Source organism: Onychomys torridus, chromosome 2 (assembly GCF_903995425.1).
Source record: "Onychomys torridus chromosome 2, mOncTor1.1, whole genome shotgun sequence".
Classification (NCBI taxonomy): Eukaryota; Metazoa; Chordata; class Mammalia; order Rodentia; family Cricetidae; genus Onychomys; species Onychomys torridus.
In genome coordinates this window covers 142,198,076-142,225,081 of record NC_050444.1, presented here as the reverse complement: position 1 = coordinate 142,225,081, position 27,006 = coordinate 142,198,076, and the positions used below count along the sequence as shown (strand labels likewise).

Below are 27,006 nucleotides of genomic sequence, written 5' to 3'. Positions count from 1 at the left end.
TAGCTAACCCAGCTGAATCTCGAAGCTCTAGGTTCAGTGAAAGACCCTACCTCTAATTGACAGGGTGGAGAATGCTCTGTGAAGGACACTCACATTGACCTCATGCCTCCACAAGCATGTGCACCTGCATGCACACTGCACCTACCCACACAAACACACATGTACATGAGAGGCATTAGCACTGTGCCCAAGGTTTTGCCACTAATGAATGTCAAGGCATGCACCCTGCATTGAAAGGTAAGTGACTTGACTCCAGAGTCCATGCTTTACCTACATGTTATCTTTAATCTTCGAAATGCCATGAGATGTAGGTTCTGTTCTGTCACCTGAATTTTACAGCTGAAAAAATAAAATCAAAGACAAATGTGATGCAGTGCTTTTTTCAAGGGCACACAGCTAGGAAGTAGCCGAGTTGGGATTTGGAACTCTGCCTGACTACAATACCCACATTTCCAGCTTCCTATTAGATTGCTCATATCTCTGAGTATTTACAGTGGTTGTCTTAGTTAGGGTTTCTATTGCTATGACAAAACACAGGGACCAAAGCAACTTGGGGAGGAAAGGGTTTATTTGGTTAACACTTCCACATTGTAGCCTATCATTGAAGGAAGCTAGGACAGGAACTCAAACAGGGCAGGACCCTGGAGGCAAGAGCTGATGCAGAAACTATGGAGGAAAACTGCTTACTGGCTTGCTCAGCCTGCTTTCTTATAGAACCCAGAACCACTAGCTCAGGGGTGACCCCACTCTCAATTGGTTGAGCCCTCCCCCATCAAGCATTAAGAAAATCTCCCACAGGCTTTCCACAGCCCATCTTATGGAGGCATTTTCTCAACTGAGGCTCCCCTCCTCTCTGATGACTAGCTTGTGTCAAGTTGGAGTAAAACTAGCCAGGACAGTGGTACAGAGCAACCACAAATTATACTAAGATTATTCAACAACAAGGATTAACATGTTTCCAGCCCCCTCGAGGATTCAAGCTCTGTACACAATTTACATAATAATGGCCAATATCTGTTATCCATTATGGATCCTGGCTCTGAGTTCTAGGTTTATTGTTTTACTAGCGCCTCACGTAAACCTGACATGGGTGCTGTTACTGTTCTTACTTTACAAGTGAAGAGGTGAGGTACAGAACTCTTCCAAACCACTCAACTAAGTTGTGACCTGGAAACCATAGTTCCAACTCTTTTCTGCCCAACAGAACGGTCACTGTAGTTGTTAGGCTTCAAACCTGGGACAAATGGGTGAGGTGCCTACTTAAAAAATCAAAGCGAACTTGGCCGCCAGGTTCTCCCTGCATCCTTCAGTCCCTACGGGCACCTCAGCCATTTGTCCCAGGTTTGAAGCCTAACAGTAGTCACGTTCTTCCCTTTTTTACTATTATTTTTCTCTACTTTCTCCAGCTCAAATTAGCGATCCTCTATTCTTCAGACCCCCACCTCTCTTCTAATCTAGGTTCCGCCCACTAAGCGGTACCGCCACCGTAGAACCAATGGAAAGAGTCAGGATCGTCCCGGGCCACGCCCCCAGGCGTTGACCCTGCTAGATTTGTTCCGGTGCCAGAGCCTATGAGAAGATGACGCACTCATTGGCTGACGTCATCAGAGAGGCGGCCGACAGGGGGAGTGGTCCACCGATGCTCTGGCGATGCTTTTTGGGAGTTGTAGTCTCGGAGGCGCAGTTCCTGGGCTGGCGGCTTCAGGATTCCTGGTCCCAGCGTCCCCCGCACGAGCCTCTAAGCACTTCCGCCCTGTTGTGAAGTGGGTGTCTCCGTGGGTGAGTCCGGGTGGCGAATGGGGTGCAGCTGAGACTCAGGCGCTGGGCTGGAGGCTTAGGAGGTGGTGGTACTACCCTGGGGGCCTGGGAAGGTGAGAGGGGAAAGTAGCGTGCTTGAGTTCGTGCGTGCGTGTGTGTGTGTGTGTGTGTGTGTGTGTGTGTGTGTGTGTGTGTGTGTGTTTGTGTGTGTGTGTGTGTGTGCCCGCGTGTAGAGGGCGGGCAGAGGATGCAGCGTCTGGAGATGGTCAGGGTCACCGAGGGGTCGGGACGGTGAGGCGGGTCTTACAAAGGTCTGCAGGTGAGGTGGAAGGGATGGGATGGGTTTTTGCCGTGTAGGGAAGTCACCTTAGGGTCTGGAGAGCACAGGGAGAGAGGATTCCAAGGGCCCTGGCAAAGAAGTGAAGAGGCCCCGATCTGGAAGTCTGACCTTAAAATCGTGCTTCATTCCCCACACCCAAATTCATGCCATCTGTAATGGGACTCGCTTTTGTCTCTGGCCCCAAACCTGTACTTCTTTCCTCATTCCTGATGGCAGCGAAAGGCGACTTCATCTAATGACCCACCCACCCTCTACTGACCACCCTCCGGCCTACTTGTTTTACCAGCAGATTTCTCCTGCATTCTTCCCCATCTATGCCATTTCGCGTCTTGTGCTTTCTTTCCTTTTTTTTTTTTTTGTGTGTGTGTGTGTGTGTTTGTTTGTTTGCATTTTTGTTTTTGTTTTTGTTTTTCTTTTACGAGACAGGGTTTTTCTGTGTAGCTTTGCGCCTTTCCTAGAACCCGCTTTGGAGACCAGGCTGGCCTCGAACTCACAGAGATCCTCCTGCCTCTGCCTCCCGAGTGCTGGGATTAAAGGCGTGCGCCACCCCCGCCCAGCGATGCGCTTTCTTTAGTATCTCTTAAAATGACCTCTGTCTTCTGAAGGTCTCTGCAGAAGTGTCCACATTTTCATTTCTCCAGCTCCGACAAACATTGCAGCCAGGGCTATCTGTTTAGCACTCAAGTCTGATTGCACCTTCGGTTCTCCAGCTTGGAATCCACCACTGGCGTGCAGCACAGGTGGAGTGAAATCTGGGAGTGTCTTTATAACTCCCTTTGCAGCCCACTTTGCACACACCCCGCACTCTGAGGCTACCAAAGTTTTTCCCATTTCCTGGGTGGGCCATTTGGGTCTCCACTGTTCTATGTCCTAGCTCTCTGCTGACCCTATCCCCCATTCTCTGAAGAGAACTCCTCAAGAACCTACTCAACAGGTAATTCCCATTGAATTCCTTTAAGCAGACTGTCACCTCCAACTTTCCAGCTCCCAAATCATACTGCATTTACCACTTTTTTTTTTTTTTTTTTTGGTCTCTCCGTGTAGACAGCATCATCAGGACAGGAAGTGTCGGGTCATCTCCATTTCCCTTTGTCCAGCTTAGAACAGTAAACACCTAATGTAGATCAAGCAAATGAGTAAATGCTTGGCGAGTGTGGGCTAGCGATTATCAGGGTGGTCTTTGTTACCCCAGGCTGGGAGATGGCTACGGACTTCCAAGCCTCTGAGTTTCAGTCTTCCTGCCGTTGATGTCACTGAGGCCGAAGCAGTGGCTGATGGGGGTTTAAGGCCAGGCTTGGCTAACACGTAGGGATACATGTAGCCATTGCTAATTCATCACAACATCTCTGCACACAGAACTGGTTTCTCAGCAGACTACTCTGGGTGGTTATCTCCAGGGACTGAAGTTGGTGTGCTGAGTGAAGTCTCTCTGCTGTTTCCAGTTTGAGTCCTTGGGTGTGACTCCCGCCTGCTTTAAGCCATAGCCTGTGACTCTCAGCCAAGTGGAACTGACAAGCTTTGGGGACTCGCAGTTTCTTACTGTTTGGAGGTCCCCAACCACTCTTTTTTTTCAGGTCCCAGGGAGAATCTTCTCTCCCCCTCCTATGGTTGCAGATCCAGTGGAGGAGAGAACTTATGTCTACACTCATAGTCAGTGCCCCAGGAGCCAAGCCCTGGTTCAGCTTTCCCATGCTTAAGTAGTCCCAGTTAAAAACAATTTAAAAAATTAAATCTGGGAATTTCTTACTATGAATTCTGGTGGCCCTGATTTTGATTAAGCACCTCTCACTCTTTTGGGGAGTCTGTGCCCTTCTGAGTCCTTCTGGGTTTTGGAAGATACCTTTTGTGGTGGTTTATTTAGCTAAGAGGAGGCACAGTGGCAGCCCGTGTGGGGTGAAGAAACTTTTGTGCTTTTTTAATCCGCATGGTGTCTGAAACAGTTCTGAGTGTTGCCAGCATCTGAAACTCTAGAGGTCTAGTTTCTCTTGGAAAAGGCAGAAGGACTGGGGACATCCTGAGCCTACATCCCCTCAGGGCGTCATGGTTGGTCACAGTCCCTACCCATTCCACGTATTTACTCAGCTGTTCCATTTCACTTCCACTGCCTGCCTTGTGTACAAGTTAGCCTGGGGCAAGAGCTCAGCTGGGAGACCCCAGGAGGCTGTCTGACCTGTCCAGTGTCACACAGCATGGAAGGGGCAGAAGGGGGTCTAGAGTCCGTCTTCTCACTGTTCCCTGGATGTCTTTTCTGTCTCCCATAGCGTGATTCTAGCCGGTATGAGGCTATGGGATGTGATTGAGGAAAATGATGGGAGAAGACTGACCTGGGCCCAGGTCCTAACGGCCATTTGCTAGTTTTCTCTCTTCCCCTACCCGCTTCTCTCTCAGAAGCTCAGTTTCCTCTGTGCATCCCAGCTTGGGCAGCCTTCGGTAAGAAGCCATTTCAGTCAGCACACTGTCAAAAGTGCACTTACACGCCAGGTTTTCTAGTGAGCAGGAGACAGAAGAGTCAACTTTGGTCTGGTATAAACTTGTCGGAAAGACAACCCACTTCCATTCAGTGACAAGAAAGGCTCAGGAAACTAAAAGCAGGCAGAGAGTGGCAGAGACAGAGGGGTCAGCGCCATGTGCCCACTCTGGAACAGACACGGATGGAACCGACCCTGAAACTAAACAGTGTCCCTTCTCTCTCTCTGGGCTTTGTGTGTCCCGGGAGTTACAGGTCAGTGACGTTCAGCTCAGCACTAACAGCCTTCTACTAGCTTGCCTGGAGGATTCCTTGCAAATATGGATGGAGAATGCTTAGCATGTACTTAGTGCCGATAAAAGATAAAAGGCACCTCACAGCCTCAGGCCTAGAGTCTGCCCCTGCCCAGCTCTTTGCTGTGTTGACCTCCCTTCCCCCACAGGAGTCCCTAGTCCATATGGAGAAGATTGATAAATGATCCCCCAGGGGTTTCTGACATCTGTTTGAAATGAACCTTAGAGGTTTTTAGGATCTTTCTCCCCACCAAAAAAAAATATTCTCGGCTCTGGCTTTGGGACTGGTGGCTGGCTGCTCATTGCCTGATGAATGTCCCCTTTATGTAGGAGCATAGGAGTCTTTGCTTGCTGACTTACTGTTATTGTTGGGTCTGTATCTCCCAGGACAATGCAGAGCACATAATGGGTACTCTGTGAATGCCTGACAGGTTAGTCCTTGTGTGTGATAGTGACAGATTCGTGCTTGGATTAGTTTATCAGCAAGATGTGTTTATACAAAAAAGTTACAAAATATCAATTCTTTAACTCATGGACATTCTAGACTTTTGATATAACAGATTCATATATTTAATACAAGGCATTAAAGTTTTTCATGGCTCTGCTGTTTATCACATATGAGGTACTGTTCTGGCCTTAGTGATGCAGTCTGGTGGCATTGGCCAGTGTAGGAACAGGTGACGACAAAGCATGGGTGAACATTTCTGTCAGAGGTGTGTGCCAGCTGCCTTGGGAACAGGATCAGGGATGCGGGTAGGGTATGACAAGGGTACACCAAGGAACTCTTCCTGAAGGAAGTGACAGGTGGTTTGGCAGCAGAGGGATGAGCCAGCGGTAGCCTAGTGGCCATGCATTTTTCTCCAAGCATCTTCCTAAGTTCGCGGATGTCTTTATGACCAGCCTCTATTTTTGTTGTTGTTGCCTTTGCCTTGTGTCCATACAGCCCCGTCAGATGACCCAGAATACCAGATGCCATCGTCCAGAACCTCTGGGTTCTGCTGTGCCATTCCAGCTTAGATGCAGACAATGGCCTCCTTGGGTTGGGCGTGTTTCATGTCATTAGACTTGCCATGAAGAGCTTGTTTTCTGAGGGAAGCCAGTGTGGGTGCCATCAGGGAGGCTATCCTCATCTTAGATGCCAACATGCACATGTCCGCACAGTGTGTTACAGCAGATGGTGTCATGGAAAGGTGGAAGTCGGGGAGAAAAGAACCCTTCTGGGGTTGGGGATTTAGCTCAGTGGTAGACGGCCCTGGGTTCAGTCCTCAGCTAAAAAAAAAAAGAACCCTTTTGACATGGGCAGGAAACCAATTGTTCCCTGTCTAGTGTGATCCTGGCCTCACGAGTTCACCATCCACAACTTCCTGTCCCTGGTGCTTTCTCCGTGTGCTGAGCACTGTGCTAGAGCCATGGGAAGCTGAGATCTGGCCGGTATGGTATTTACAATAGGGTGATCATGGTTGCAAGGGAGCGCCCAAGATGCCATGGAGGCTTGTGACTGAGGACAAGTCCTGTTGCAGGGAACAGGAAGACCCCATGGGAAACGTGCAGGTTCAGGAGAGAACTGGGTAGGTGAGGAAGGACTGGTGGTGGCTCTGTGGAGAGCTCAGGGAGCAGTGGGGAGGACCTGCAGGCCAGGCAGTCAGGTGTTCCGCAGAGTGGACTGGACTTCAGGCTGGGGGCTGGGGAGGGAGATGGCCTGGTCATGCATTGGAGGGCAAGTGCAGGACAGGCTGAGATGGTTCTGTGGTGGTATTGGTGGTACTGAGGATGTAGTGGCACTGAGGATGTAAGTGCCAGGTCTTCATGGTGAACCAGGTGTGGCATCTGGAAGAAAGGATGGTGGAAAGTGATGCCTTGCAGTGAATGGAGAGCTCCAGAAGACAGAGGGGCTTGCCATAAAAGATGACAAACTCGGGATTTTATTATTTATTTACTTAGTTTTGGTTTTTGACTCGGAGTTTTGCTATTGTAGCTCAGGTTGGTTTTGAACTTAGGATCTTCCTCCCTCGGCCTCCTGATTGCTAGGATTATAGGTATCATACCTAATGAGGTATTCAGTTCTGACCCATTGAGCACGAGGTATTTAGGGGATAGCCAAGTAGAAATGGAGTCATGAGGGCTGGCATTTTGAAAAACTTGACTTTGGTGATGATGAATAATGTCAGATGCGTGGGAAGACTGGAGAGTGAGAGGGATTTTTTGCGAGATGACCATCCACAGAGGAACACTGAGTCTCAAGAAGTCTCAGAAGGCAGGTCTCATGGAGGAGGTGGCCCTCAGAACCAGCTTGAGGGAAGGCTCGCTTTTGGACATGGAGTAGAAGGGAGGAAGGCCTAGAGGCCCAGAGTTCTCGCCTCACATTTAGGTGTGGCCCCGAAGGGTGTAACATGGTGCTGTCTGCCTGTAAAGTGAGCTAGGTGCTGGCTTCGGTGCCTGATCAGGGGCTCACTTCCCGCCCTTTGCAGTGGAGTACCTGAGTCTTTCTGTGCCTTTCGCAGGCTGTGAGGGGTTGAGAGAAGTGAGGAAAGTGATGCTCCCGGGTCCTCTCGCTCACTCGGCCCTTTGTCTTTTTGTCTTCACAGTCTTGGGGAACAGTCCCTGGAAGCACACATTGCCAATGCAGGAAGTCCCTAGATGAGGACAGCCCCGCCAAAGTGACGCCTGCAGGCCCGTGATGGCTGTGGCCTCGCCTCCACCAGAGCCTGAAGACCTGATTGTGAAACTAGAGGAGGGCTCTTGGGGACCAGTCTCCAAACCCCAGAAGGAAGTCCATGGCCACGTCCCTGGCCCTGAGGTTTCCCGCCGGTGTTTCAGGCAGTTCCAATACCAGGACGCAGCTGGGCCCCATGAGGCTTTCAGCCAGCTCTGGGCTCTCTGCTGTCGTTGGCTGAGGCCTGAGATCCGCCTCAAAGAGCAGATCCTGGAATTGCTGGTTCTAGAACAGTTCCTGTCCATCTTACCCAGGGAGGTACAGACCTGGGTGCAGGCACGACACCCCGAGAGCGGGGAGGAGGCTGTGGCCTTGGTGGAGGATTGGCACCGAGAGACCTGGGCTGCCGGACAGCAGGTGAGGCTCATAGTCTGTGCTCCAAGCAGCTGGTTAGGCAAGGTAGGGCAGTTGAGACTGGGTTCATAATTGCCCCCAAATTGCAGTATTAGTAATCATTGAGCGACTGCTGTGTACTGAGCACTGCTGTGTAGCAGGTAGTATTCTAACTGCTTAACTTGTAATAACTCATTTAATCCTGCCACAGTTTATAAGGTGGCTCAATACCGTTAGGCTAATTTTACTAGTGAGGATATGGAGGCAAAGAAAAAATAGGTAGTTGGTTCAAAATCACTAGCTACTGGATTGTCGAGCCTACACTTAGAAAAGTCTAACTAGAGTGTGTATGCCTAACTACCATCGAAACTGTCTCCTGGTACCATACAGTGTGCCCAGTCTGTATTATGTTTTATGTTTAACAGTCATGATACATACTTGGATCTCTTTGCATGCTCACAGTAGCAAGCACATAGACAGAAGTAGTATTCCTATCCCCATTTTGTAGATTAGGGCTCCAAAACTCAGATGATTCCCAGAGGTCACTTGGGCAGTGAACCAGAGCCTAAACTCTGATCCCTGGGCTTCAAGGTCAGCTGATGTTTCATCTGCAAACATGGAATCAAAACAACTCCGAGTGTGAGGCTTGGGTGAGCTACCATTTCAAGTCAGGACAGAGTATGAGCACATGCCTTTTGAAAGTACGCTCTGCCCCTGTGACATTTCTATCAAGATGTTAGCTGTTTGTCGTAAGTTACAGAGAGGAAACAATGGAAGGCTTAGGACTTGGGAGCTGGAAGATACAAACATGAGACCTAGAGATGAGGATTGCCTTAAATCAAGGTCTTTGATCCTTCATCTGTAAAATGAGAAGTGAGACTAGTCACCACTGAGAGCTGACCAAAGGTTGATCTGCTTCTAAAATGGAGAAGAGAAAGCAGCGGCATCTTCCCTGGGTCCCCCTCCAGCTTCTCTGCCTGCCCCTGGGTGCTCACAAACTTCACGGCAGTGGGTGCACAGGGAAGAGCTCTCTTCAGCGTGTGTGCTGCAGCTTGTGGTCTCACGCTGCGAGCCCTGACTTGTTACCCTCTCTGGAGGCCACATCTAACTCTCCATAGGAGGATGAAGTTTCTGTTCCTCAGGGTGAGCCACCACTTCATTCAGGGCTGAGTGGCCCTAAGATGATCCCCTGAAAGGGGTCTTTGAGTGCCACTGTGTTTTCATGTGGTGTCACTCATGTGGAACTCAGCTCTTCATCAGGTGCTCTGATAAGGCATACCATTGTTTTTAAGGTAATTTTGGGTTCAGAACTGAGTAGAGAGTACAGTGTTCTCAGAGACGCCCTGACCCCCTGGTAGTCATCATCCCCCAGCAAGGTAGAACATTTATTACCCCAGCGAGCCTGCTGACATCATCTCCCAAATCATGTACTACACACTGAGTCTTGCTGTTGGTGGTATGCATTATATGGGTTTTGGCAGGCACATAGTGACATGTGTCCACTATTATGGTGTCGTACATAATAGTTTCACTGCCTCAACAATCCTGTGGGTTCTGCTTACTAACTCCTTCTCCTTCCAACCCCTGGCAACCACTGATCTTTCTGCCATCACCTGGTATGGCTTCTCCCTGAATGCCACAGAGGTAGAGTTACATGATCTGTGGCCTTTTTGCATTAGCTTCTTTTACTTAGTAATGCATGCTTAGTGCTCCCCCATGTCTTTTCATGGCTTGCTATTGCTTTTCTTTTTAGCATGGAATTCTGTCCTGTTGTCTGTATGTACCAATTCCTTCAGTCAAGACTGAAGGACATCTTGGTTGTTTGGAAGTTAGGCATGAAAGCACTGTAAATGTCACATGTAGGTTTTTATGTGCACATAAGTTTTCATGCCATTGGGTAAAACTGAAGTGCATTGTTGGATCTTATGGCAAAGGGATGTTTATAGTCTTATAAGAAATTGCCAAACTATTTTGGAAAGTGGCCGTACTATTCTGCATTTTGCGAGCAGTGAGCCTGGGTCTCTGTCGTTGCCTATCTTTGGTTTTGTGTTTGGATGCCAGGCATTCTGATAGTTGTGAAATGATATCACATTTTAACTTGTCATTTCTTATACATGTGGATGGGTGCACCTATGAGTGAGTTTGTATGCACATGTATGTAGAGGCCAGGGCTTGATGTCAGGAATCTTCCTCAATAGTTTCTCTACCTTAGTTTTGAGTCAGGGTCACTTACTGAGCCTGTAATTCACCGATTGGCCAGAGTGGCTGACCATTGAGCTCCAGAAATCCTCCTGCCTCCATCTTCCTAGTGCTGGGATGGCAGGTGTACACTGTTTTTAATGCAGGTGCTGGGGATCTGAACTCAGGTCCCTATACTGCTGTGACAAGCACTTGACTGACTGAACCTTCTTCCCATCCCCCAGCTTGCAGTTTCTTAAGAGTATAAATACTTTTTCATGGGCATACTTGGTGTCTGTAAGTCTTTGGTGAGGAGTCTGTGTTATTCTGGGTTTTTCTCCTCTCCATATAAACTTAGAATCAATACTAGACAAAGATCTAGCAAAAAAAGAATTATAGGCCATTCTCCTTAATGAATATAGACATAAAAATTCTCAATAAAATACTTACAAACCAAATTCAAGAACACATCAAAAATACCATCTACCACAATCAAGTCAACTTCATCCCAGAGATACAGGGATGGCTCAACAGTAATTAATAAATATTATCTTGTGCATAAATTGATTCAAGTACAGAAACCACATGATCGTCTCATTGCATGAAAAAAGGCAAACTCCAATATCTTTTCATAGTAAGAATTCTAGAGTATCTGGGAATACAGGGGACATATCGCAACATAATAAAGGGTATGATAAAAGCCCACAGCCAACATCAACCTAAATGGAATATTTCCCCTAAAATTAGGAACAAGACAAGAATGTTCTCTCTCTCCTCTCCTGTTCAATATAGTGCTTATGTTCATAGCAAGAGCAGTAAGAAAGGAAGAGATAAAAGGGAGAAGGAAACAGGAAAAGAAAATGTAAAAATCCTTATTCATAGCTGATAAACACATTCAAAAAAGTATCAGGATATAGAATTAATACAAAAACATCAGTAGCTTCCTATATGCCAACAACAAACACCGAGAAAGAAATCAGGGACACATGATTATTCACAATATCCCCCCCCCAAAAAAAATCCACAAAAACCTTGAAATCAATCTAACCAAGAAACTGAAAGACTCATACAGTGAAAACTTTAAGACACTGAAGAAATACCAGAAGATGGAAACATCTTCCATGCTCATGAATTATGGATTGATATTGTGAAAATGGTCATTGTTCTGAAAGCAATCTATAGATTGAATATAATCCCCATCAAAATCCCAACACAGTAGTTCTTCATAGAAATTGAAAAAAAAAAATCTTAAGGTTCATATGACCCAGGGTAGCCAAAACCATCCTGAACAATAAAAACCCTGCTGAAGGCTCACCATCTCTGATTTCAAGTTATACTTCAGAGCAATAGTAATAAAATCAGCATGGTTCTGGCATTGAAACAAACACATTTGATAAATGAGATAGAACGAGGGCCTAGATAAAAGCCTACACTCCCACAGCCACCTGATTTTGACAGAGAAGCAAGAAAGTATACTTCAGAGAAACGTCAGCAATCTCAGTAACTCTTCTGTTGCTGTGAAGGGATACTATGACCAAGGCAACTTCAAAGGAAGCTACAGTTTCAGAGGGCTAGTCTGTGATCATGGTGGGAAGTGTGCTGGTGGGCAGGCATGGTGCTAAAGAGCAGTAGCTAAAAGTTTGCATCCTTGAGCGGTGGTGGCACACGCCTTTAATCCTAGCACTCGGGAGGCAGAGGCAGGTGGATCTCTGTGAGTTCGAGGCCAGCCTGGTCTACAGAGTGAGATCCAGGACAGGCTCCAAAGCTACACAGAGAAACCCTGTCTCGAAAAACCAAAAAAAAAAAAAAAAAAAAAAAAAGTTTACATCCTGATTAGCAAAATAGAGGGAGAAGGAGAGGGGGAGAGAGAGATAGTGACAGAGATTGGGCCTGGTGTGGACCTGAAACCTTAAAGCCCACCCCTGGTGATACACCTACTCCAAGGTCACACCTCCTAATCTTTCTTCAACAGTCTACCAACTGGGAAGCAACATGCAGACATTTGAGCCTGGGGGATTCTCATTAGGAACACCACAGCAGCATCTTTAACAAGTGATGCTGCTCAAACTGGAGGAAAGCTTGCATGTAGAAGAATGAATTAGATCCCCATCTCTCTGTACAAAACTCAACTCCAAAAGGACCGAAGACCTTAATATATGACCTGATTGCTTGAGTGGGATATAGGAGAAAGTAGGGACTATGCTTCAGTTTACCTACACGAAAAAGGATTTTCTAAGCAGGGCACAGGTATTAAGGTTAACATTTGACAAATGGGTCCTCATGAAACTAAACAGCTTTGTACAGCAAAAGGGCATCATTTGAGTAAAGAGATAGCCTACAGAATTGGGGGGAAAACTTTTCCATCTATATATCTGACGGAGGGTTAGTATCTAGAATAGATAAGCCAAACCAAACAGCCAACCTCAAAAAATAAACAAAAATAAGATAAAAACACAAAACCTTAAGCAACAAACAAACCAGAAAAAAAAAAATTAAAATTTGGAGCATGGAACTATACAGAGAATTCTCAGAAGCAGAAATACAAATGACTGAGAAATATTTGTTTAAATGTTCAGAATTGTTCTCTAGCTATCAGATAAATGCAAATTAGAACTACTTTGAGATTTCATCTTAGCCTGGTCAGAATGGCTAAGATTAAAATAACAGGAAACAGCTGACAGCAAATGGTGGCGTGGATATGTGGTAAGGGGAATACTTACTGACTATTAGTGGAAGTGCAAACTGGTGCAGCCACTGTGCAGATCAGTGTGGAGGTTTCCCCAAAGCTAGAAATAGATCTGCCATGTGATCCACATCTACCACTCCTTAGCATGTTCCTGAAGGACGATATTCTGCCACAGAGATACTTTCTCACCCATGTTCATTCTGCGTTATTCACAATAACCAGGTAATGGAAACAGCCTAGATATCCTTCTGACAATAGTGGATAATGAAAATGTGCATATATACAGTGGGATATTATTTAGCTGTGAAGGAAAATGAATTATGGAATTCACAGGTATTGGATGGAGCTGGAAATAATTTTGAGTGTTGTAACCCAGACCCAGAAAGACAAATGACACATGTTCCCTCCTGTATGTGGATGCTTTAGGTGCATGTTTAAGTTGGAGTGCCCATAGAACTCTGGAAGCTAATAAGGGGCCATGGGGTATTAGTAACCTTCTGGTACTGTGACAGAATACCATGACCAAAGCAATTTGGGGAGGAAAGGGTTTGATTGACTTACCTTCAGCTCACAATCCGTTATCGAAGGAAGTCAGAGCAGGAACTCAAGCAGGAGCTGAAGCAGAACCCACAGAGGAGAGCTGCTTACCTGCTTGTCTTCTCTGGCTTTCTCAGCTAGCTTTCGACAGCCCAAGCCGACCTACCTAGTGATGGCACTGCCCAGAGTGGGCTAGGCCCCTCCACATCAGTTAGCAAGGGAAATAAATGCCCTGTCTGCATGGGCTAATCTAGTCAAGGTACTCCCCCAGCTGGATAACTCCTCCAGTTATCTCTGGGCTGTGTCTGGTTGACAGATGGAGGTAACTAGGGCATGGAGGATCTCAAGGGAAGGGCTAGGATATAGGTGGTTTGAAGAGGCCAACGGAATAATGGAAAGAGAAGGGTTAAAAGAGTTGGGGAAGGGCAAGGTAGAGCAGGTAGTATGGGGGAGGGATAACTAACATTAAGGACCTTTGGAAAACTGCCACTGTAGAAGCTTTCTAAAATATGTACACACACACACACACCACACACACACACACACACACACACACACACACACACACACACACGCATGCACACATGCACGCACACATGCACACGTGTCCTTTTGCACCCACATGCATGTGTGTGTGGGATGGAATTACCCTATAACAGATAATGCTTCTCCCAGATACCAGGCTGTCACATAAAAAGCCTAGTGCTAGATATGGGTTACCTGATTCCAAGTGGTTGGTAGTGGGACCCTGAACACCACTCCAGGCTGCCGCCATTCCTCTTTGCTGCCCTCCAGAACTTAATGGTAAGACCCTGTTGCTGAAGACACCACGTACTATAACTTGAGTTGTAGACCAGAGAGAAATCAAATTGGTACCAACTCGGAAGCCTTATCCCCGCCAGCTAGTGTTCACAGCGGTGGAAGGTTTGATGCGCACTACTTGAGTAAAGTTCTCATCAGTTCTGCCTGACTGTGAGTCCTGTCATGACAACTGACCCGGCAAGATCTGCCCAGTGGTGCAGTGTTGGTGTGAGTGTTACAGGAATAACCAATGACTTCCTGATGATATTTAAGGCCTGCTCCACAAGATGGAACTCAAGCCTGGTACTGTTAACTGGGCTAAAAACTGGCTAGGTCATGGGCAGGGGAGAGCCAAATATTATTCTGCTAAACGGACATAATATTAAACTGCCCCCTAAATTCTTATCCTTTTGTAGATTACTGCATCTTCTACCACTCATTAGAGAAACTTCTTTTGTGGTAGATGATTATTAATGCAGAGACTCACAACTTGTTACCATGCAGAGAATGAAAGACTGGAGTACTCAGCTCTCAACTGGGACATCTATACCACACACCCTCCATACCATACACAGCTCGGAGCTCACCACAGAACAGGAGACAGGAAATTTGTGAGCAATGCAGGGAGTGGCCATCTGCAGTAAAGGAGTCTTTGCAGGACGTGACATGACTGTTTCACACGTGAACTTGGTGCTGGGAGCTGGACCTGGTCCTCTGGAGGAGCAGCAGGTGCTCTCGGCTGCTGAGCCATTGCTCCTGCCCCGGGTTCTCGATTCAGTGCTGAGAATTCACCTCAAAGCTCCTCCGCTCTCACTGCGGCCCATGGCTTTTGTTTTGTTTTTTAGTTGTATTTTTATGTAACTCAAAGTATGCTGGGATTTTCCAGTTGTTTTCTGTTATAATTTCTGGGTTTACTTCCATGTAATCTGAGAGCACACATGTCATGATTCTGGCCTTTCAAATTTGCTTCGTGTGTGTTTTGTGTCCTGGAATGCGGTCCATCTTGGCAGTGGATGATGCCTGGAAGCTTGAAGATGGATCTTATATCCTGTTGTTAGAAGCTCTGCCTTGCAGCATTCAGTTTCACTTCTCCTGTTTTGCCCCACTAATGAATCTAACACCACAGATAGCCTCTTCAGTTCAACTGTCGTTAGTTTTGTCTGTTCAGGAGTACTGCTGACATCTCCAACTCAGACACCCTTTTCTCCTATGGTTCTGTCAGCTTTGGGCTGTGTTATTAGAAGCATGGAGGATTAAGGTGTGCGTATCCTTACATGGATGGAGGATTATTGTGCCTTTGTAGAGTATTGACCCGGTACCATTTATAAAGCCACTCTTTATCCCTGGTGACTTCTCTTACTCTGAAGTCCACTGTTCTGAAATTAATACAGCTTCTCTTACTTTCTCTCCCTGCCTTTCCATTTTTATGTGCATATGTGTGGTGTGCATACATGTATGTGGGGGTGTGCATATACGTGTGTGTGCATTTGGAGGCTTGAGGTTAATGCCAGAAATCATCTTTAATCAGACTTCTACCTTATTCGTTGAGGCAGACTCTTTCAGTCAGACCCAGAGACCACTGATATAGCTAGTTTTGCTAGCCAGTTTGCTCTTGGGCTCTCCAGTCTCTGCCCTCTGAAGCTGGAATTACAGGTAGGCCACCATGGATACCCTGCATTTACATGGGTTCTGGGACCTGGACTCTGATCCCTGCTTGTGTGTCAGGAACTTTAACCTCTGAGGCATCTCCCCAGCCCACTTTTGCTTGGGGTTAAATTGGTGTCTTCTCCTCCCTCCTTTACTTTTTATCTATAAAGTGTTTCTATATTTAAAGTGGATTTCTTGTGTACAGCATATAGTTGGGTCTTATTTTGTATAGTCTTGGCCTTTTTGTTTGTTTGTTTATTTATTTATCTTTGAGACAGGGTCTTCCTGTATAACCTAGCCTGGCCCCAAACTTACAATCCCCCTGCCTCAGCTTCTCAATTGCTGGGATTGCAGATGAATGTCACCATGCCAGCTAGTTAGTGTGTTCAGACCATTGGCATTTAAGGTGATTAATTCTTCACTTGGCCTACTATTTTTTAAGTTTCATACTTTGATAATCCTAGCTTTCTGCCATCTGACACTAGTTTTCATGCTTATTCTCTTCAAACTATTGCTTGCCTTTTAGTGCACTTTACAAGTTTTGGTTAAAAGGTGCTATATGGGCTGGGCAGTGGTGGTGCACGCCTTTAATCCCAGCACTCAGGAGGCAGAGCCAGGTGGATCTCTGTGAGTTCGAGGCCAGCCTGGGCTACCAAGTGAGTTCCAGGAAAGGCACAAAGCTACACAGAGAAACCCTGTCTCAAGGAAAAAAAAAAAAGGTGGTATATGATGTCTTGGGTGGAAGGATGTAAATAAGTCTTTCATAACATAGTGACAAAGTATGTCTAGGGGCAGTCTGTGGCTCTGTGATTAGCCTGTGCCCTGGACTCTGACCTTCATCAGTATTTCTCAGGTGTCCTCCTCTGTTGGATGGGCCGGGCTGCTAGAAAGGGCTTCAGGCGTGTGCTTCCCATTGCCCATGCAGAACAGTGAGAACTGGAGCTGGGCAGCTCCTTTTTGTAGAGCAGGTTATGCTCTGGTAAAATGGTTTCTCCTGAGGCAGGCACTGTTCACAGAGTACCCTCGTGTGTTTCACATTGTTTCCTGTCCCCGCCTCCCTCTGCCCCCGCAGAAGCATGAAGGGACTTTTCTGTGTTACTCACTGTGAGGAAGGGTAAAAATCTTGGAAGTTAAACTCATGAAAGCACACATGCCCCTGTCTCCGTGCCTGGGTCCCCGAGCTTGACTCTGAGGTGGCCTGCATCGTGCCTTCAGCACCTTGTCAGCTATGGCGAATGGCTTTCCTGCCCAGCACTGGACCCTGCAGAGGTTTCTGCTCGGGTGAAGTTCCTCTCTTACTTCTCCAGCTCTGAGGACAGGCATGTGTGGTGTGGCCTCACTTCCCTGCTGGATCTAAGAGCTTTGATGTTTTAGTTTGTTCGGCTTGTTTCTTGCTGAGATGGAGTGGTGACGTCCGAGCTCCTTACTTACTGGACTGAAAACACGAGATCTGCCCTCAGGGTTGTCACTTAAATCTGCCTGTTTTCTGTGTTGACCGTGTTGCTTGAATTCTAAATGGTCTTATAATAAAAAACCTGGAGCCAGATATTGGGGTAAATGCTGAAAGATCAGAGAGACAAAGGAACAAGCCATAGCTACTTAGCTCGCCAGCCCCACAAATCCTCTGACTGAAAGTCTCTGAGTCCTCAGCTGAAAGGGCTCTAGTTTCTGTCTCCTCATACCTTATATGCCTTTCTCCGCCCAGCCATATCACTTCATTCCTAGTGCCAGGATTAATGACCTGTGTGCTTCCCAAATACTGGTAGCAGAGGCATGAGATCTCAAGTGCTGGAATTAAAGGCGTGTGACTCCCAAGCACTAGGGTTAAAGGTGTGTGCCACCACTGCCTGGCTCTGTTTCCGCTCCTAGACTGAGTCAATCTCATGTAGTCCAGAGTGGCTTTGAACTCACAGAGATCCGGCTGGATCTCTGCTTCCCGAATGCTAGGATTAAAGGTGTGTGCCACCCACCACTGCCTGGTATCTATGTTTAATCTAGTGGCTTGTTCAGTTCTCTGATCTTCAGGCAAATTTTATCAGGGCACACAATATATCACCACATGACAGTGCCGATCCCGGGGGTTAGAATCTTTGCTGTGGTATGGTGATGGTTGGAGGAGCTGGGTGGAGAGTAAGGACTGCCATTGAGACTAGACATGCAGTTTTTCTGTAGACTGTAACTACTAAAGAGGCAATCAGGCTTATGAAAGGCTTATAAATTATATTTTAATGCCCCCAAATGTAATTTTATGTAATTTGTCTCTGAATCAAGAACACTTTGAATAGTGATCAGCTGCTTGAAATACTTGTACAGTCTCCCAGAATCCAACGGGACAGAACTCATTTGGTAGTAGAAATGCCGATTCTTTACTAAAGTCAGTCTGATGGCTTCTCTCTGGATCTTAAGAGTCTGTTAACCCGGGACACAACTCACTCATAACAAAACAGCATTCCTGTCTCACTGAAGGGACCTTATTGAACTGATGACTGGAAGTTTTCTGACTTCGTATGTAGGGACTGGAGCTGTGTGCTGAAGAGTCCGGGTCCTTCGAAGCAGTTCAAGAGTTTCAGAGCTTCCAGCTGCAGCCAGTGGCTCACTGCACTGCGATACAGCCCCAGAGACAGTTGAATACACATCCCAACCTTTCCAAGATGCCACCTCAGCCCTTGAAAGCGAGTGGTAAGTACCACGGATATGAGGACACAAGAGAATGAGGGACAGGCCTGGGAGGTGAGGAGAAAGGATGTGCAGAATTCAGGGTACACCAGAGGACACATGTCTGATGGATTCTGTTACTTAGCTGTAAAGTTAAAAGGCTCTGTGAAGGAGGATGCCTGCAAACACCTTGGTAGCTGGAGTTATACAGAAGGTGCGGGTGTGGCACGGGGTGTGTGCTGCTCATGGGATGGGGAGGCACCTCACACATGGCACACCGCCGAAGATAGCTTAGGGAGCCCTAGCATCTCAGGGGGAAGTCAAAGGAGGAATGTGCACCGGCTTGACCCCAGTGTGCCCTTTTGGCAGGAAGTGGTTTAGAGAACTGAAGCTTATGTCTCTTCTTCAGCTATCCTCACACCCCAAGCCCCAACTGTTCCAAAGATGGGGAGCACTAGAGGTTGGGAGGCGGCAGCCCAGTCCCAGGTAAACTGCTGTTTTCTTTTCCTGTCATCCTCTTGCCACGCCCCTCCCCCCAGGAGCTCCCTCAGCAGAGGGGTAGAGTGCATGGGGTGTTAGCCTTTTTCCACTGGGCCTGCTGGCACTCACTGCCTGTGATGGTGGCCCCACACATGGCATCGCTCAAGTGTCCTGATCTTTCTTAGGTCTGGTCAGGTTCCCAGATGCTTTTTAAAGTGTCAGTGGTATTTAAGGTCCTTTGTGTGTGTGTCACAGGAAGCCCTGAGCCCCAGTAGACAAGCCAAGGAGGAGCTCTGCCAGGACCCCGCAGGAGATGACTGTGGGAACCATGCATGCCTGGGTAAGGAGAGTGTGCTCCCCTCCAGGGCCCATTTCTGGTACACTCATTCCCAGGAGGGGTTTTCCACTTCCTGAGAGCCAGAGCTCTGCATTCTCTGCACTTTCAAGGGAGGAAGATGACTGGCTCCTTGTAACCACCCTCACATAGTCTGCTGGGTCGGGATCTGGGCTGTATGCTGCTTCCCGGAGCTGGCCCTGCTGGGGCTCATGACCAGGTGCAGTCACCTTGGAACTGGACCTAGACCTCTGTCTCAAAAATCTGCCCCTTCAGCACCCCTTGAGAGATGACTTTTGGGGGCAGACTCCTATGAGCTGAGCTGGTGAAATTAATGTATGAAGCTATGAGAAAAGTGAGTAGCAGAGCCTTCAAAATGCTCCAAGCTCATGTGACCGGCCGGCACACCTTTTTCTGAAGGCCACCCATGTGGAAAGCTGACACTAATGGGCCCTTCCTCAGGGAAGACAGACACATAAACTGGGTGAAACAGACTAGAAGCTTGAGGGCTGCTCATCTCCCTAAAGAGGTGTAAAGTATGTAAGTTCAAAAGACATCAAAAGATAGTTTTTGATTGGTAATACAAGTTAGGATAGAAAGTGAATTAGACACAACATTTTGGACTCACCAAAATAGGAGAAATAATGGCGTATTTTCTCTGAATTTGTCAAATGTTAATGGACTAGACATTGTTAATGTAATTCTTTTTTTTTTTTTTTTTCCTGAGACAGGGTTTCTCTGTAGTTTTGGAGCCTGTCCTGGATCTCGCTCTGTAGACCAGGCTGGCCTCAAACTCATAGAGATCCCACCTGGCTCTGCTTACCTATTGCTGGGATTAAAGGCATGCACCACCACCTGGCCATTAATGTAATTCTTGACTGTATATATTATATATACTTATTGCATATAGTTTTTCTTATATTAGTTACAACCTTCATTTATTATTTTAGACAAAAAAGAGGAAATGTGGTGATATATTGTACACCCTAATAAAATTTGCCTAAAGATCAGAGAACAAAACTAACCACTAGATTAAACATAGATGCCAGGCAGTAGTGGTACACAGCTTTAATCCTAGCACTTAGGAGGCAGAAATCTGTCTGGATCTCTGTGAGTTCAAAGCTACCCTGGACTACGTGAGATTGACTCAGACTAGGAGAGAAACAGAACCAGGCAGTGGTGACACACACCTTTAATCCCAGTACTTGGGAATCACATGTGCCTTTAATCCCAGCACTAGAGAGGTTGGGACAGGAAGTGATGGCTGAGCAGAGAGAGGTATATAAGAAGTAAGGAGGCAGGAACTGAGGCCCTTTCAGCTGGAGAGCTTTCGGCTGAGGACTCACAGGTGTCCAGCCAGAGGATTCGTGGAATTGGGGAGGTGAGACACGACAGTGGCTTGTTCCTTTGTCTCTCTTCAAGCAGATTTTATTAGGGTACACAGTATATCAGCACATCACCAGACAGTAGGACCTCAATAGTGCTTACAGGAACCGACTTTGAGAAATGCTGAATTAGGGTACTCTGAAAGTACTTTTCCTCCAAACTCTTTATCTGGCTCTCCTCAAACATTTACTGTAACAGAAGGCTGTGTGCTTTGTTAGGACCAGGTGCTGTTGGGGAGCCATCCTTGAGACAGCTACAGTCTGAAAAATCAGGACACTCATCTCATCATGTTGTTAGGAGCCCAGAGGACAAAGTGTTCCAAGCACAGCACAGATTAGCTCAGCAATGTCCTAAGGACTCGATAGTCCTCACTCCCCTCCCTCCTTCTCTCCTCCCCTCCCACTATCAAGGTTTGCTTCATGTTTAGTGTTATTTTGTTTTATAAATAACAGTGGCAAAGGAGGTCAGAAGTTTCCCAGCAAGAGAGAAACACACACACACACACACACACACACACACACACACACACACACACATACACACACACACATGCTCCTTCCCTCCAACAGTGGAGTTGAGTCTGACTGGGTTGCTTGAGGTCCTGTTTGTCATTTGTGGCTCCATACTAGCCACCCTGTTGTATGGTGTATTTCATAACAATGGTGCAGCAAACGAGGAGCCTGCAGGTCCCTTTCATTTTCCATGAGGTGCTGGTAGGCACCTCTCTCCAGGTAGATGAGCATGGGATTTCTCATTGGCCTTTCAGGAGAAGGGTGAGAGTTTCGGGGACAGTTTAGAGAAACACAGTCCCACAGGTCGTTTCTGCTCAGTCACGTCTGTTCTTCCTTTTGTGTAGGAGTTCCAGTTTCTAAGCCAGGTGTCACGTCCCAGCACGAGCGAGGACCAGGAATTTCGGGTCTGAGCCTTATAAATTCTAGGAATGGGAACACGGCAGATTCTAGCCTGGACAGTGAGCCAAACCAACCAGCCCAGACACCAGCCCAGGAGGACTCTGGGGCCCAGGAAGAACAATGCCAATGTGATGGGGAGGATGTGAAGGTGTCAGGTGTGCACTGGAGCTACGAGGAGACCAAGACCTTCCTGGCAATCTTAAGTGAGTCTCCTTTCTCTGAAAAGCTCCGGACTTGCCACCAGAACCGCCAGGTATACGGGGCTATTGCAGAGCGGCTGCGGGCACGGGGCTTCCTGCGGACGCTGGAGCAGTGTCGCTACAGGGTCAAAAACCTTCTACGGAATTACCGGAAAGCCAAGAGCAGTCACCCACCAGGAACCTGCCCCTTCTATGAGGAGCTGGAGGCTCTGGTGAAGGCTCGGACAACCATCAGAAGAACCACAAATGGCCCAGGAGAGGCTGTGGCACTGCCCAGGCTGGGTGACAGTGACGCTGAGATGGATGACCAAGAGGAAGCCAGCTGGGAGCCCAGGGAGGCACCAGAAGACTGCAGGGGTTCTGGCCTGGCCACCGAGGAGTCTGTTCGGGGCCCCAGGATTGCAGGGGGCCCAGCTCTGCTCCAGAACCGCATTGGTAAGCACGTAGCCTTTAACTGGATGAATATCGGCCAGGCTACTGCTGCCGAGGTTGGAGCTCAGACTGTAAGTCGTCAGGGACACCAGAGTAAGGTGCCCAGTCCCTGGACCTTAGTCCCAGTCCCTGGACTATCCTCAGGCTCACACTCTCTTCTCTAGTGGCCACCTCTCTTGGTTATAGGAGAAATAATTCTAAAGCCTTGCTAGACCTGGAGAGACCCCAGTTGCTTCCCACAGTGTGTCACTGGTGACTCTCCTAGGTGGCATCTGAGTCATCTTTTCATTTCCGTAGGTGTGTTTCTCTTAGTGTGTGTGACAATAGCCTATAATTCACAGATAGCAAGTTTGGGTTAAGAAAGTAAGTGAACTGGTAAAAGGTAGAGGAGACGCTCACAGTGTAGACTTGCGAGTTATTGTGTGGCAAGCACCTAATCTTGCAAAGGGAGAGTCACTGACATCCGTGAACTGAAGCATCTAGAGCCCCAAGGTAGGAGCAGAGCCTGGGCTCCTGCCTCATGTGCATGGGGTCCCCCAGCTCCCATGCTGCCTCCTTGGGTTACCTCACTTACCTGCTCTGGAGTGGAGACTGGACTATGCCCCTTCACTCTCTGACCAGAGAGAAAAGAGTATCCTCAGCTATAGTCTGTCACCTTGTTATTCAAGGTCCTTTTCTGTCCCTGGTCCTTGGGGATTCTCAGAGTCCATGTACTGTTGAAAGGAGAATTCACAAAGGCGATGGGATGCATTCTGAATGACTACAGGAAGAATCTCTTGAATCTCAGGGACTCATTGGCTGAAGCAAGGGAGTGGGTCACTTGATGCGATTGCTAAAACATGGCCACTTATTTCTCCCTTAAAAGGGTGAGAGAGGATGCCTTGGCTGACCTTCCCAGCTTATCCCTGAGGAGCAAGTTTGTGTTCCCAGGTGCTTGGACAGTTTCTGAGACTTGTGTTCTAGATATTTAGAAGTCAGGTGACCTTAGTTCTAATGACCAGGTAAAACTCCTTAATTCTCATACCTCTGAACTCTTCACTCTGACAGCAGGTGTGCACTGGAGCTTTGAGGAGACCAAGGCCTTCCTGGCAATTCTCAGTGAGTCCCCATTCTCTGAAAAGCTCCGGACTTGCCACCAGAACCGCCAGGTATACCGGGCCATCGCAGAGCGGCTGTGTGCACTGGGCTTCCTGCGGACGCTGGAGCAGTGTCGCTACAGATTCAAAAACCTTCTTCGAAGCTACCGGAAAGCCAAGAGCAGCCATTCACCAGGAACCTGCCCCTTCTACAAGGAACTGGACTCGCTGATGAGGGCTCGGACTGTGATCAAGGCCATGGAGGTGGTAGGAGAAGCCAGAGGTCTTCCAGGGTCTGGGCAGAGCGGTGCTGAGGCTGATGACCAAGAGGTCTGGGGTGAGATAGAAGATGAAGATGCCATTAAACTTCTGACTCCAGATCCCCAAACTCTAGATCCAGGTGAGCCCGGAGTCACTGGGTGTCGGCAGAATCTGCAGCCTGTACAAAGAGGGGCTCTGAAAGGACTGGAGTCTGTGCAGTGTACCCCAAGACCAACTGCTCAGCACAGAGGAGATTCATTTGCCAAAGGGACAAAGGACAGGGAATAAGAGACAGGGACAGGAGACAGAAATGAGGGAGAAGGGGGAGGGAACAAGGCCCAAGCTTGGTGTGGGGAGATACTTTCCTCTGGATAGAGAGGAGACAGACGTGGCCCTCAGGTAAAGGGCAGTTTATAAAGGGAAAAAGGGTACCCCCATGTTAGGATGAGTTGGTTTATTTTAATTGGGCATGTTAATTAGGTGAGCTGAAAGGGGGCTTCTGATTGCTGGATTTAATACTTTGATAGCTGGACCTTGATGGTCATCCCCAGGAGGAGGAAGTGGCCAATAAGGGAATGGACTTTGGTGGCTAGCTTTAGGAATGTAATCTAATGGTTTAGCAAGGCAGAGGGGATGGGGAGAAGGGCAGGGCCTGCCAGAGTCCTTCAGGAACCACATGTATTATCGTTGTCTCTGAGCCAAAAGAATGAAGGAGATAAGTAGGAAAAGATTTTGTGCATTGCATAGATCCTATAATCTCTTACTTAGTGTTGTCCTGCACACGAGGTGGCCAGTCTCGCTTTTACCAGGACACATCTGGGTAATTATGGAACTGGTTCAGCCTTATCTGACACATGATCTAGTCAGCGTAATGGAGGATGACATAGCTGTTTGTTATTGAATACAGACTTCAGAGGCCTGGCTGCATGGTTGCTGGGGTGGGATTACTGTATTCCAGACTGCTTCTCAGCTTTTCAGGGTTAGAAGCACACAAAACTTGATAACTTTCATGCTACTCACATTTATAAGCTGTGGGACATAAGTTACAAATCTGTGCTAGTCAAATTTACAAAATACATGATACAGGTACATTATTGCTAACCAATGAATGGACAAAAAGCTCCCATTTCTGTCTATTCTTTCAGGTTTTGAGTTGAAGCATGAGGATGAAGACCAGATATCAGAGCAGGATGTTTTTGGGGATTTGCCTGGAACATTATCAAACTATACCACAGACGCAGTTTGTCGGTCTCATGACTGGGGGGAGGAGAATGAGATCGAAGAGGAAGGGGCGTGGAGGAATGCTCTCCCGTGGGAAGAGTGCTCCTCTGAAGAGGACTTGGAAAAACTCATTGACCATCGAGGCCTGTACCTTACAAAGAAACCCTACAAATATGACACATGTAGGAGAAGCTTCAGCAGGAACTTCCACTCCGAGGCCCTCCAACAAATCCACACAGGGGAGAAGCCCTACAGACGTCTTGACTGTGGAAAAAGCTTCAGTGACCACTCCAACCTCAGTGCCCACCAGAGAACCCACACAGGGGAGAAGCCCTATACATGTGGGAAGTGTTGGAAAAGCTTCAGGCAGAGCTCAAACCTGCTGAAACATCAGAGGGTCCACTCGGGAGGAGCTCCTGACCAGTGTGATGAGCCTGGGGAGAACGTTGGCCAAAGTCCATCTTTTAGTGCTCGCTGGAGAAATTCTACGCGGGAGATATCTACACGACCTCAGAATGTGAGCATGAGCACGGACTCCCCCGGACCCCGTCGCTCCAGCTCAGGGGAGAAGCTGTATCCGTGTCTTGAATGTGGAAGGTGTTTCTCTAAGAGCTCTGCCCTCATCAGTCACCAAAGAATCCACACAGGTGAGAAGCCATACGAATGTGCCCAGTGTGGGAAGAGCTTCAGCAAGGGCTCCACCCTGGCCAACCACCAGCGGACGCACACCGGCGAGAAGCCGTATACGTGTGCGGACTGTGGAAAGGGCTTCAGCGAGCGCTCCAAGCTCACCACCCACCAGAGAATCCACACGGGAGAGAAGCCCTACAGATGCCTGGAGTGTGGCAAGTTCTTCCGGGACCGCTCCAACCTCATCACTCACCAGAGAATCCACACGGGGGAGAAGCCGTACAAGTGCAGAGAGTGTGGGAAGTGCTTTAACCAGAGCTCCAGCCTCGTCATTCACCAGAGAACCCACACCGGGGAGAAGCCCTACAAGTGCGCGGAATGCGGCAAAGACTTCAACAACAGCTCCCACTTCAGTGCCCACCGCAAAACCCACGCAGGGAGGAGAGCCTTGTAGGCAGCGCCTCCTCCCAGCAGAAGAGCAATAATGTGTGTTTATATCTCATTGTCGTTTCGAAAACATGCTAGAAAGAAACCTTCCAACGTCTAAGCTTGGTGTATACTTAAGAGATGGTATCTTGTAAATTCGGGTAATTTGGATGTGAATTACACCTACAAGGATTAAGATTTGGAGGTACTTCTCAAGTGTAATTTGTTCCCCCCACTCCTCCCACACACACACATCCTCACGGTGAAACGTAACTTCATGGTGAGAGGAGGCGTCACCCGAGAAGCAGTGCCTAGGGTGCAAGGTCGGCAGCAAATGGGGCAGCAGTGACGTCATTGCAGAATCATTAACAATGGCAGAAATAGCTGGGCATTGAACATTTGCTCTTGAGCAGCCTGTGTGCCAAGCCACCTTATGTATCATCTCATTTAGCCCTCAAAGGAGTCCTATTTCCCAGAGTAGAAAACTGAGGACTGGGAAAGCTGGGTGACCTGCATTGTTCTGAAAATGGGACAGGCAGAATTCATCAAGACTCAGGCGTCCCCAGCGGCTGAGAGGCTGGCTGTGTGCTCTCCTGAGCCCTCTTACATGGAGATAGGTAACTAGTACTAGACTCATGAAGTATAATCACTAATATGAACATCCCTTTAATGAATACAGAGGCTGAGAGTTCCTGCAGATGAAAGGATTTGGGAGGTTCAGAATTGGTGAAGTGCTTTGTTAAAGGCTGAGTTGTTACCCAAGTGATGGGTGGGAGTCCCCGTCTTTAGATCGTGTGGCTGAGAGAGGGAGGTCGGCTCAGGCTTGTGTCTTGAGTGGGAGAGTGCTTTGGCGAAGGAGTGGGTCCGAGAGTTCTTTTTTCAGGTCAGTCTTGCTTCCCATTACCCGTGGCCCATCACAGGTTAATTACCGAGTGGCCTTCCCTCCAGTGCTCAGTCACTCCTGCCCTTTGGTCTCTGGCTCATTTTCTTCATTCCAACCCCGATGTCAAGACTGGTGGAAGGTGCTGATGCATTGTCCTCTATAGAGAGGCTTGGAAAGGTTCCGTATTCTAGGTCCATGGCACCATTTCAGCTTGAGCCCACTTGTCCCCACTGCCGAGCGTGCTCACTCAGACCAGCCACTCACCCAGACAGGCCAAGTCAGAGAGGCTCATGCACAATGGTTTTCTTGTCTGTAGCACTTTGGCTTCCAGAATTTTTCCTTAGAAGGGTTTGAAAGT

General features: G+C 47.8%; 1 protein-coding gene across 6 annotated transcripts; it reads left to right on the top strand.

The window, feature by feature from the left end:
* Positions 1–1,664: 1,664 nt before the first annotated feature.
* On the top strand, positions 1,665–25,969 carry Zscan20 (zinc finger and SCAN domain containing 20). Of its 6 annotated transcripts, none has more exons than XM_036179812.1 (8): positions 1,665–1,779; positions 7,444–7,928; positions 18,267–18,432; positions 18,818–18,894; positions 19,144–19,228; positions 21,465–22,154; positions 23,199–23,627; positions 24,634–25,969. In XM_036179812.1, the coding sequence occupies exons 2-8, from the start codon at positions 7,536–7,538 to the stop codon at positions 25,791–25,793; spliced, it is 3,000 nt and encodes a 999-aa protein (XP_036035705.1). In that variant the 5' UTR covers positions 1,665–1,779; positions 7,444–7,535; the 3' UTR covers positions 25,794–25,969. The 6 variants fall into 6 exon arrangements, with proteins under 6 accessions (XP_036035705.1, XP_036035709.1, XP_036035706.1 ...); XM_036179813.1 differs by lacking the exon at positions 1,665–1,779 and adding an exon at positions 1,800–1,871; XM_036179814.1 differs by lacking the exon at positions 1,665–1,779 and adding an exon at positions 4,761–4,820.
* Positions 25,970–27,006: the final 1,037 nt, after the last annotated feature.

Coding starts and splice junctions, on each gene's coding strand:
- Zscan20 (XM_036179812.1), top strand. CDS start 7,536: ATGGCTGTGGCCTCGCCTCCACCAGAGCCTGAAGACCTGATTGTGAAA. Junction 18,895..19,143: donor AGGCGGCAGCCCAGTCCCAG/GTAAACTGCTGT, acceptor TGTGTGTCACAG/GAAGCCCTGAGCCCCAGTAG. Junction 19,229..21,464: donor TGGGAACCATGCATGCCTGG/GTAAGGAGAGTG, acceptor CCTTTTGTGTAG/GAGTTCCAGTTTCTAAGCCA.